At 39.6% G+C, this 12887-nt stretch overlaps 1 protein-coding gene across 1 annotated transcript in view; it reads right to left on the bottom strand.

Moving 5' to 3' along the window:
- Positions 1–3660: 3660 nt before the first annotated feature.
- Positions 3661–12887, bottom strand: part of SELENOM (selenoprotein M) — a 58477-nt gene continuing 49250 nt past the window's right edge. Inside the window, exon 5 of the mRNA XM_053702215.1 lies at positions 3661–4238. Coding sequence (XP_053558190.1) covers positions 4041–4238 — 198 coding nt within the window. The 3' untranslated portion in view covers positions 3661–4040. The remainder of the gene's footprint in view (positions 4239–12887) is intronic.

Raw genomic sequence — 12887 nt, 5'->3', positions numbered from 1 at the left:
CAATTTTTCCAAAACTGCTTTAAACTGTTAATTTACTCATCAAAATGAACTAATCCTAAATAATGGCTCCAAAAATTATTGAACCCCAATAGTAAGGGGGAATTAACTTCTAAAATGTATTTATAGCCACAATTATGTTAAAGTCGGCAAAAATAACCTCTGCATCTCGCCACAGCACCTGCCCCCAGGGTACTTCGAAATGACTCGAAAACAATCCGGAGAGGAAAAACTCTCTGCTTAGGCTCCACCGGAGCTAATGCTTGCTGCTTCCCAGCCAGAATACAGAGGGCGTGAAAATAAGCCCCGCCCGCAAGTAGTTTCCAATATAAGCCATGTGGATCTTTACCCCTAAGTAACTTTCAATACGGTCCAAGTGTTTCCCAAACATCAAAACCGCTAAACATATCTACCAGTGTCTCTTTATAATGTAGCACTCAGCACTCTGTCCATTATAAATGTTTTTGGCCCAAAATGTCAACTGAATAAAATAAGGTATAGGTTTCAGTAACACCTCCTTTGTTTAACAGGTCTACTGCTTACCCCTTCCCTTACAGGGAAATAAATGTCAGCCAGCTCTGATATACCAAGTCTCCTCAGAAATAAAGGGCTGCACATACCTCAATGCTGCTTGTAGCATAAACCGTTTTCCAAACTGAAGATGTCTCATGGTTACCTTCAGAAGCACTGTGGGAACCAACGTGGATCTTAGTTACAGCTGCTAAGATCATTAACATCAGGGCAGAAATCTTCTTCCATATCCCCCTGAGGAAAATAGTACTCACCGGTACCATTTAAAATAAAAAACTTCTTGATTGAAGAAACTAAAACTAACACCTCACTTTACCTCTTCCTAGTACAAACACAGGCAAAGAGAATGACTGGGGTGGAGGGAAGGGAGGAGCTATATATACAGCTCTGCTGTGGTGCTCTTTGCCACTTCCTGTTAGCAGGAGGTTAATATCCCACAAGTAAGGATGAAATCCGTGGACTCGTCATATCTTGTAGAAGAAATGGGCTTGGCAGCAATAATAATTTTGTCTGGAAACTACAAGTAAAGCATAGCAAATACTTATATAGTGCAAATAACACATAAGCAAATTTTTAAGAGGTTTTGAAATGTGTAAAGTTTTTGTTGGGGGGGTTTACTATCCCTTTAATTCATTCTTTGTCCCTTTCATTGCAATACTTCACAACAAGACGGTATTACTTATAATTAGATTGCCCAATATCGAATCTCCACTTATATTAGTTTTCTGAGTATCTCGGCAGAGGTGACAATACTTTTACATGAGGCTTAATCTTCCCTTATAGATATCACATTGCGGGTATTCACAAACACTATATCCACTATAGCCTTGCGGCCTTTTGATTTAGCCTATTTGTGTCAATCTTCTGAAGTCATTGATGCCTTGTTTACATCGCCCTTCAAATTTATCTTTGACAGACTGTGGGTTTATAGTATATTTGAGAGCTTTGCTAATGTGAGAAGCTTTGCATTTGATTGGTAGATATACAATTTTACCTTGCAAGGCCCATGAGTGGTCTATCATTTCTTATGGAGGTCCACTCATATCTATTTTGGTACATAAGTGGCCTTTTCTTTGTTTTTCTTTCTCCCTTGTTTCTCCTTCTATTCTACACCAGCCAGTTAGGTGGTTCAACAGTGGCCACTATTTTGCATGTGGTGGTGGGGGGGGGACTCCTTTTCTTTGTTATAGATATCCTTTATAGATAATATAGAAGTAATATTACCTCCTAACTTTTTACAGATTTGTTTTAAAAATGAAGCATATTATCTGGCTTTGGCTACATAAAATTGTATTTTACTCCTTAAAGATGTTATGACTATTTTGGTTTTGTGAAATAGCAGCTTTAAACATATCATTGTGTTTGACCTGTAACTATTTGACTATCTACTTTAATTTAAAAAAAAAAAAAGATAGTGCAGTATTATAATCCAGAAGGTAATGTTTTAAATAAATATAGACAATAATGTGCATTTTAGAATAAAGCAATTATTCTGGAGTTTGAAATTCCATATTTGGGGACCTGTATATGATAATTTCCCATATCAACTTGTCCTGTGTTGTGTGTTTTTTTCTCTCCTGTGTATTTGTTTTTATTGTAATTTCATACAGTACACAGCTTTAGTTTTATTAAAGGGAGAAAATGTTTTTGTTTTTTTTAAAATGTCCTGAGAATTTTGTGCAATACAACATTAGACATTTAAGAGTCTTCTCTTTTGTGATGGTAGATGTCTTTTATTCCAAATAGCTAATAGTTGTTCCCTGGTTGTGTTAAAAAAAAAAAAGATGCATTTTATCCTCCTGCCTGTCTTATGGTCTAACATTTTTGCATGAGAAGGCCCTTGTGCAGTGGTCATTATGTCTGGATAGGGTTATACTGGGGGGGGGGGAAACGGTCATATTTGCATATAATAGTCAACCTACCTCTCACCCTAATGTCCCCTGCATTTAACCTGTGCAACCACATAACCTTTTTATTATTAAGAACAATATGACAGAATTCTTTATAACATATCGTTTTTGCACTTTGACCTGTTTAACCTCCACAATGGGGATGAACATTGTACAGGTAAAACCCGCTCAGGAGTTGCAAGTCAGCTAATCAGAAATGGCAGCCTCCTGTATCGTTAGCTTTTTCTGCTTGGACACTGCAAGGCTTCCAAATGGGACTGTAACTCCGTTTAAGGGGACATAAAACCCAAAACTTTTCTTTCATGATTCATAGTGTCATTTTTTTATTGTAATATGCAGCATCAGTGTTCTTGCAGTTCTATAACAGATGTAAATCAAAGTGGCAGCAATGTTTCCTGTCATGTACTGCTCCAGAAATGTGCATGGTACCTACCTAGGTATCTCCAACAAAATATGAGAACAAAGAACATTTTCTAATAGATGTAAATTAGAAACTTTTATGCTCTTTCTGAATCACAAAAGAAAAAAAAATGGTTCTCATGTCCCTTTAACACCTTTCTGGAGGTTAAACACATGTATTTTACCTCCACAACATGTGTAATTGCATGAAAATGTCCCTTAGAGGGACAGTCAATACCAGAATTTTTGTTGTTTAAAAAGATAGATAATCCCTTAAAGTTATAATACACGTTTTACATCTGTAATTACCTTGTATCTAAGCCTCTGCAGACTGTCCCCTTATTTCAGTTCTTTTGACAGACTTGCATTTTAGCCAATCAGTGCTCACTCCTCAGTAAATTCACGTGCATGAACTCAATGTCATCTATATGAAACACATGAACTAAAACACTCTAGTGGTGAAAAACTGTCAAAATGCATTTAGATTAGAGGCAGCCTTCAAGGTCTAAGAAATTTACATATGAACCTCCTAGGTTTAGCTTTCAACTAAGAATACCAAGAGAACAAAGCAAAATTGGTGATAAAAGTAAATTGGAAAGTTGTTTAAAATTGCATGCCCTATCTGAATCATGAAAGATTTTTTTTTTTGGACTTGACTGACCCATTAATGCACTTAAAGGGGCTACAATTGCCAGTGTTTGTGGCACATAGGAGTCAAACCTTTGCTACTACCTGGGGAGGTGCCATTTGGAGTTAGAAGTAAAACCAGCATAATTACTAAACCTTAACCAAGTGCTGTCATGAGCTGTAGCTATTCAGACTATTTTTAAAATCAAATAGATATTTATTTAAATATATCGTAAATCACATTTGTGTAAAAAACAAACTTGCATGATCAGTGCAGGAACTAAACGTTCCTTCATCTTCAGGACTGATAACATCAATTCTCAACTAGTAACTTTCAGCTGAGAACTTCATTCATGTCCTTTGATGTTAGATACATAGGTTCCTGTGCTATTCCTACAAAGAGACACTTAAGCTATAGCTGTATTCTTTAGCTTCAACGTTTAAAATAAATACAATGCCAGCAGGACTGCTGATCAGGATTCAGCACACTGCATTACTGGAGTATTTTAAAAGTTTTCCCTCCACCAACTTTTTTTTTACGAGCTTGCTACCTTGGAGCTGATTCTATCACTACCCTTATAAGTCTTCCTTTGTTTCATCTTGTTTGTTAGTTTGACCATCTTCACCATTCTGGGCTTCTTGCACAGGGGCTTTTGCTGGTGCCATTTGAAATTCCGGAGGAACTGGGGCATCTGGACTTTCCTTCTTGTAAAAACCTAGATCCTTTACAAACTGGTTAATTTCATCTCTCTTCATGTCACTGAGTGGGATCCGCTGCAAGAGAAACATTCAATATGACATTTTAAAAAATGTGTGTATATATAATGTATAATATATATATATATATATATATATATATATATATATATATATATATATATATATATATATATATATATATATAGAGAGAGAGAGAGATGGATAGAGAGAGATGGCTAGAGAGAGAGATATGGATATATATATATATATATATATATATATATATATATATATATATATATATATATATATAGAGAGAGAGAGAGAATATATATATATATATATATATAGAGAGAGAGAGAGAGAATATATATATATATATATATATATAGAGAGAGAGAGAGAATATATATATATATATATATATAGAGAGAGAATATATATATATATATATATATATATATATATAGAGAGAGAGAGAGAGAGAGAGAGAGATGGATAGAGAGAGATGGCTAGAGAGAGATATATATATATATATATATATATATATATATATATATATATATATATATATATAGATATAGAGAGAGAGAGAGAGAATATATATATATATATATATATATATATATATATATATATATAGAGAGAGAGAGAATATATATATATATATATATATATATATATATATATATATATATATATATATATATATATATATATAGAGAGAGAGAGAGAGAGAGATGGATATATATATATATATATATATATATATATATATATATATATATATATATATATATATATATATATATACAGGGAGTGCAGAATTATTAGGCAAGTTGTATTTTTGAGGATTAATTTTATTATTGAACAACCATGTTCTCAATGAACCCAAAAAACTCATTAATATCAAAGCTGAATAGTTTTGGAAGTAGTTTTTAGTTTGTTTTTAGTTATAGCTATTTTAGGGGGATATCTGTGTGTGCAGGTGACTATTACTGTGCATAATTATTAGGCAACTTAACAAAAAACAAATATATACCCATTTCAATTATTTATTTTTACCAGTGAAACCAATATAACATCTCAACATTCACAAATATACATTTCTGACATTCAAAAACAAAACAAAAACAAATCAGTGACCAATATAGCCACCTTTCTTTGCAAGGACACTCAAAAGCCTGCCATCCATGGATTCTGTCAGTGTTTTGATCTGTTCACCATCAACATTGCGTGCAGCAGCAACCACAGCCTCCCAGACACTGTTCAGAGAGGTGTACTGTTTTCCCTCCTTGTAAATCTCACATTTGATGATGGACCACAGGTTCTCAATGGGGTTCAGATCAGGTGAACAAGGAGGCCATGTCATTAGATTTTCTTCTTTTATACCCTTTCTTGCCAGCCACGCTGTGGAGTACTTGGACGCGTTTGATGGAGCATTGTCCTGCATGAAAATCATGTTTTTCTTGAAGGATGCAGACTTCCTGTACCACTGCTTGAAGAAGGTGTCTTCCAGAAACTGGCAGTAGGACTGGGAGTTGAGCTTGACTCCATCCTCAACCCGAAAAGGCCCCACAAGCTCATCTTTGATGATACCAGCCCAAACCAGTACTCCACCTCCACCTTGCTGGCGTCTGAGTCGGACTGGAGCTCTCTGCCCTTTACCAATCCAGCCACGGGCCCATCCATCTGGCCCATCAAGACTCACTCTCATTTCATCAGTCCATAAAACCTTAGAAAAATCAGTCTTGAGATATTTCTTGACCCAGTCTTGACGTTTCAGCTTGTGTGTCTTGTTCAGTGGTGGTCGTCTTTCAGCCTTTCTTACCTTGGCCATGTCTCTGAGTATTGCACACCTTGTGCTTTTGGGCACTCCAGTGATGTTGCAGCTCTGGAATATGGCCAAACAGGTGGCAAGTGGCATCTTGGCAGCTGCACGCTTGACTTTTCTCAGTTCATGGGCAGTTATTTTGCGCCTTGGTTTGTCCACATGCTTCTTGCGACCCTGTTGACTATTTTGAATGAAACGCTTGATTGTTCGATGATCACGCTTCAGAAGCTTTGCCATTTTAAGAGTGCTGCATCCCTCTGCAAGATATCTCACTATTTTTGACTTTTCTGAGCCTGTCAAGTCCTTCTTTTGACCCATTTTCCCAAAGGAAAGGAAGTTGCCTAATAATTATGCACACCTGATATAGGGTGTTGATGTCATTAGACCACACCCCTTCTCATTACAGAGATGCACATCACCTTATATGCTTAATTGGTAGTAGACTTTCGAGCCTATACAGCTTGGAGTAAGACAACATGCATAAAGAGGATGATGTGGTCAAAATACTCATTTGCCTAATAATTCTGCACTCCCTGTGTGTGTATATATATATATATATATATATATATATATATATATATATATATATATATATATATATATATATATATATATATATATATATATATATATATATATATATAGAGAGAGAGAGAGATGGATGGGGAGAGAGATATGGACATATATATAAATATAGAGAGAGATAATTTAATGACAATACATAGGTTGTAATAAAAATAAAATAAAGACCTTGTCATTTCAGAACCCTGGGCAAATACCATTGTAACCAGAATTTCCATCTAAAGGGGAGGAGAGTCCAAGGCTTCATTCATTACTTTTGGGAAATAAGAACCTGGCCACTAGGAGGAGGCAAAGACAACCGAGCCAAAAGCTTAAATACCTCCCCCACTCCCCTCATCCCCCAGTCATTCTTTGCCTTTCGTTACAGGAGGATGGCAGAGAAATGCCAAAGATTCAGAGTAGTCTCTTATGGAGGGTACTACTCTTCAGAATGGGACTGGAGTTTTAAGTAGTCCTGTCAGCCTCTCAATGAGAGCCTGGATGAAACTTAGAGTCCGTAGATGCAGGGAAAGTCTTTCTGCGAAACCATCCCGACTCATATTAACAGCTCCACAAGCAATCGGCGTTCACGAGTTCCGCTGCCTGCTTTCTGCATTCAAGTCCATGTCAGGACCGATGCTTCTACCTGTCACACTTGAAGGGCCGTGTTCCTGTTCTACGGCATTGATTCTGGTAAGATTGTTTTATTTTTTTATACATAACACAGAAGACAGGGTCACAGTGTGGTGCCTTTTATCTTATGAAATCAAGGGTTAATTTTCCTAGTGAGGGGATTATTGAACGGGGGGGGGGGGGGGGTTGTACATAATATTGTTTGTTATTGCTGCGTTATGTGCGAGATTTGGCTCTGGCAATGGTGGAACTTTAGATTGACTTCTGGGAGTATTTGCACGGCCAATTTTGGCACTTTTTTTGCTTAGTGCAGGGGTGGTCCTGCAAGGCATCCCAGGTGACCGGGTGTAAGTTTCACTTCCTCTGTTGATCAGCGGCATAGGAGACAAAGCAGTTTCTGTAGTCTGGGTCATAGGAGGTGGTGAGTGCCCCGGCCATTGGGGTATAATGGTGCCTGTTCTTTAAACTAGTCTAGTCCATAATAAAAGCACAAGCTATGGAGGACTCTGACGCGTTAGAGCGTTCTCCCTTTTTAACAAAGTCTCATTCCTTTGTTTATTGTGAGGAGGTTCTTGTAGATCAGCCTGCTTAACTATGTTCCACATGCTGTGAGGTGCGTTTCCTGCTTTCATCTCCGAGTGCACATGCAGCGCCCCAGGGTCCAACCATTACTCCTACGGGAGAGATTTGACCAACTGCAAACGGTGATATCGAAAGTGATCCATGCCTTACCACATTCTACTAAGCGCAAGCGTAGGGCGTATCATGGCGGCCCGGCCCAGGGGTTGTCTATGCCTATGGAAATATCAGAGGCGTTATACGATGACGAGGCCCACTCCGACTCTTCGGAGGAGGCGCCTTCTGGGTCGAGTCCATGTCATCTTTTCTCCAACATTGGTGTGTCCGGTCCACGGCATCATCCTTACTTGTGGGATATTCTCTTCCCCAACTGGAAATTGCAAAGAGTCCCAGCAAAGCTGGTCACATGATCCCTCCTAGGCTCCGCCCACCCCAGTCATTCTCTTTGCCGTTGCACAGGCAACATCTCCACGGAGATGGTTAAGAGTTTTTTTGGTGTTTAAATGTAGTTTTTATTCTTCTATCAAGTGTTTGTTATTTTAAAATAGTGCTGGTATGTACTATTTACTCTGAAACAGAAAAAGGATGAAGATTTCTGTTTGTAAGAGGAAGATGGTTTTAGCAGACAGTTACTAAAATCGATTGCTGTTTCCACACAGGACTGTTGAGATGAAGTAACTTCAGTTGGGGGAAACAGTTAGCAGACCTTTCTGCTTAAGGTATGACTAGCCATATTTCTAACAAGACCATGTAATGCTGGAAGGCAGTCATTTCCCCTCATGGGGACCGGTAAGCCATTTTCTTAGTTAAACATAAAAGAATAAAGGGCTTCAAAAAGGGCTTAAAAAACTGGTAGACATTTTTCTGGGCTAAAACGATTGCTTTACTAGGCATATTATGCAGATTCTAACTAATAATTGTTATTATAATCTTGGGGATTGTTTAGAAAAACGGCAGGCACTGTGTTGGACACCTTTTTCAGATGGGGGCCTTTTCTAGTTATAGACAGAGCCTCATTTTCACGCCACTAATGCGCAGTTGTTTTTGGTTAGCAAGGCATGCAGATGCATGTGTGAGGAGCTACACCAGTTATGCCCACACAGGAGGCCCCTAGTACATCTAGTGCGCCAATACTTATTACCATGCAACAATTAACGGCTGTAATGGATAACTCTATAGCAAATCTTTTATCCAAAATGCCTACTTATCAGAGAAAGCGCGATTGCTCTGTTTTAAACACTGAAGAGCAAGAGGACGCTGATGATAATTGTTCTGTCATACCCTCACACCAATCTGAAGGGGCCATGAGGGAGGTTTTGTCTGAGGGAGAAATTTCAGATTCAGGAAAGATTTCTCATCAAGCTGAACCTGATGTTGTGACATTTAAATTTAAATTAGAACATCTCCGCGCACTGCTTAAGGAGGTATTATCTACTCTGGATGATTGTGACAATTTGGTCATTCCAGAGAAGTTATGTAAGATGGACAAGTTCCTATAGGTTCCGGTGCCCCCCGACGCTTTTCCTATACCCAAGCGGGTGGCGGACATAGTAAATAAAGAGTGGGAAAGGCCCGGCATACCTTTTGTCCCCCCCACTATATTTAAGAAATTATTTCCTATAGTTGACCCCAGAAAGGACTTATGGCAGACAGTCCCCAAGGTCGAGGGGGCGGTTTCTACTCTAAACAAACGCACTACTATTCCTATCGAAGATAGTTGTGCTTTCAAAGATCCTATGGATAAAAAATTAGAGGGTTTGCTTAAAAAGATTTTTGTTCAGCAAGGTTACCTTCTACAACCAATTTCATGCATTGTTCCTGTCACTACGGCAGCGTGTTTCTGGTTCGAGGAACTAGAAAAGTCGCTCAATAAAGAATCTTCGTATGAGGAGGTTATGGACAGAGTTCAAGCACTTAAATTGGCTAACTCTTTTATTTTAGATGCCGCTTTGCAATTAGCTAGATTAGCGGCGAAAAATTCAGGGTTTGCTATCGTGGCGCGCAGAGCGCTTTGGCTAAAGTCTTGGTCAGCGGATGTGTCTTCCAAGACAAAATTGCTTAACATTCCTTTCAAGGGTAAAACATTATTTTGACCTGATTTGAAAGAGATTATTTCAGACATCACTGGGGGAAAGGGCCACGCCCTCCCACAGGATAGGTCTTTTAAGGCTAAAAATAAGCCTAATTTTCGTCCCTTTCGCAGAAACGGACCAGCCTCTAATTCTACATCCTCTAAGCAAGAGGGTAATACTTCACAACCCAAACCAGCCTGGAAACCAATGCAAGGCTGGAACAAGGGTAAGCAGGCCAAGAAGCCTACCACTGCTACCAAAACAGCATGAAGGGATAGCCCCCGATCCGGGACCGGATCTGGTGGGGGGCAGACTTTCTCTCTTTGCTCAGGCTTGGGCAAGAGATGTTCAGGATCCTTGGGCGCTAGAAATAGTTTCTCAAGGTTATCTCCTGGAATTCAAGGAACTACCCCCAAGGGGAAGGTTCCACAGGTCTCAATTATCTTCAAACCAAATAAAAAGACAGGCATTCTTACATTGTGTAGAAGACCTGTTAAAGATGGGAGTGATTCATCCAGTTCCAATAAGAGAACAAGGGATGGGTTTTTATTCCAATCTGTTCATAGTTCCCAAAAAAGAGGGAACATTCAGACCAATTTTGGATCTCAAGATCCTAAACAAATTTCTCAGGGTACCATCGTTCAAAATGGAAACTATTCGAACCTACCTACCTACTATCCAGGAAAATCAATTTATGACTACCGTGGATTTAAAGGATGCGTACCTACATATTCCTATCCACAAGGAACATCATCAGTTCCTAAGGTTCGCTTTTCTGGACAAGCATTACCAGTTTGTGGCACTTCCATTCGGATTAGCCACTGCTCCAAGGATTTTCACAAAGGTACTAGGGTCCCTTCTAGCGGTTCTAAGACCAAGGGGCATTGCAGTAGTACCTTACTTGGACGACATCCTGATTCAAGCGTCGTCTCTGTCAAAAGCAAAGGCTCATACGGACATCGTCCTAGCCTTTCTCAGATCTCACGGATGGAAGGTGAACAAAGAAAAAAGTTCTCTGTCCCCGTCAACAAGAGTTCCCTTCTTGGGAACAATAATAGATTCCTTAGAAATGAGGATTTTTCTGACAGAGGTCAGAAAATCAAAAATTCTAAGCTCTTGTCAAGTACTTCATTCTGTTCTTCGTCCTTCCATAGCGCAGTGCATGGAAGTAATAGGATTGATGGTTGCAACAATGGACATAGTTCCTTTTGCACGAATTCATCTAAGACCATTACAACTGTGCATGCTCAGACAGTGGAATGGGGATTATACAGACTTGTCTCCGACGATTCAAGTAGATCAAAAGACCAGAGATTCACTCCGTTGGTGGCTGACCCTGGACAATCTGTCACAGGGAATGAGCTTCCGCAGACCAGAGTGGGTCATTGTCACGACCGACGCCAGCCTGGTGGGCTGGGGCGCGGTCTGGGAACCCCTGAAAGCTCAGGGTCTATGGTCTCGGGAAGAATCTCTTCTCCCGATAAACATTCTGGAACTGAGAGCGATATTCAATGCTCTCAAAGCTTGGCCTCAACTAGCAAAGGCCAAATTCATAAGGTTTCAATCAGACAACATGACGACTGTTGCATATATCAATCATCAGGGGGGAACAAGGAGTTCCCTGGCGATGGAAGAAGTGACCAAAATAATTAAATGGGCGGAGGATCACTCCTGCCACTTGTCTGCGATCCACATCCCAGGAGTGGAAAATTGGGAAGCGGATTTTCTGAGTCGTCAGACATTCCATCCGGGGGAGTGGGAACTCCATCCGGAAATCTTTGCCCAAATAACTCAATTATGGGGCATTCCAGACATGGATCTGATGGCGTCTCGTTAGAACTTCAAGGTTCCTTGCTACGGGTCCAGATCCAGGGATCCCAAGGCGACTCTAGTAGATGCACTAGTAGCACCTTGGACCTTCAACCTAGCTTATGTATTCCCACCGTTTCCTCTCATTCCCAGGCTGGTAGCCAGGATCAATCAGGAGAGGGCTTCGGTGATCTTGATAGCTCCTGCGTGGCCATGCAGGACTTGGTATGCAGACCTGGTGAATATGTCATCGGCTCCACCATGGAAGCTACCTTTGAGACAGGACCTTCTTGTTCAAGGTCCATTCGAACATCCGAATCTGGTTTCCCTCCAGCTGACGGCTTGGAGATTGAACGCTTGATTTTATCAAAGCGTGGGTTTTCAGATTCTGTAATAGATACTCTGATTCAGGCTAGAAAGCCTGTAACTAGAAAAATTTACCATAAAATATGGAAAAAATATATCTGTTGGTGTGAATCCAAAGGATTGCCATGGAACAAGATAAAGATTCCTAAGATTCTATCCTTTCTACAAGAAGGTTTGGAGAAAGGATTATCTGCAAGTTCTCTAAAGGGACAGATTTCTGCTTTATCTGTCTTACTACACAAACGACTGGCAGCTAAGCCAGATGTTCAAGCATTTGTTCAGGCTCTGGTTAGGATCAAGCCTGTTTACAGACCTTTAACTCCTCCCTGGAGTTTAAATCTAGTTCTTTCAGTTCTTCAAGGGGTTCCGTTTGAACCCTTACATTCCGTAGATATTAAGTTACTATCTTGGAAAGTTTTGTTTTTGGTTGCAATCTCTTCTGCTAGAAGAGTTTCAGAGTTATCTGCTCTGCAGTGTTCTCCTCCTTATCTGGTGTTCCATGCAGATAAGGTGGTTTTGCGTACTAAACCTCGTTTTCTTCCTAAAGTTGTTTCTAACAAAAATATTAACCAGGAGATAGTTGTACCTTCTTTGTGTCCGAATCTAGTTTCAAAGAAGGAGCGTTTGTTACACAATTTGGACGTTGTCCGTGCTCTAAAATTCTATTTAGAGGCTACTAAAGATTTCAGACAAACATCATCCTTGTTTGTTGTTTATTCTGGTAAAAGGAGAGGTCAAAAAGCGACTTCTACCTCTCTTTCCTTTTGGCTTAAAAACATTATCCGTTTGGCTTATGAGACTGCCGGACGGCAGCCTCCTGAACGAATCACAGCTCACTCCACTAGGGCTGTGGCTTCCACATGGGCCTTC

Source organism: Bombina bombina, chromosome 2, assembly GCF_027579735.1.
Source record: "Bombina bombina isolate aBomBom1 chromosome 2, aBomBom1.pri, whole genome shotgun sequence".
NCBI classification, from domain to species: Eukaryota; Metazoa; Chordata; class Amphibia; order Anura; family Bombinatoridae; genus Bombina; species Bombina bombina.
The sequence above is the reverse complement of the archived record's forward strand: the minus strand, read 5'-3'. Positions and strand labels throughout refer to the sequence as shown.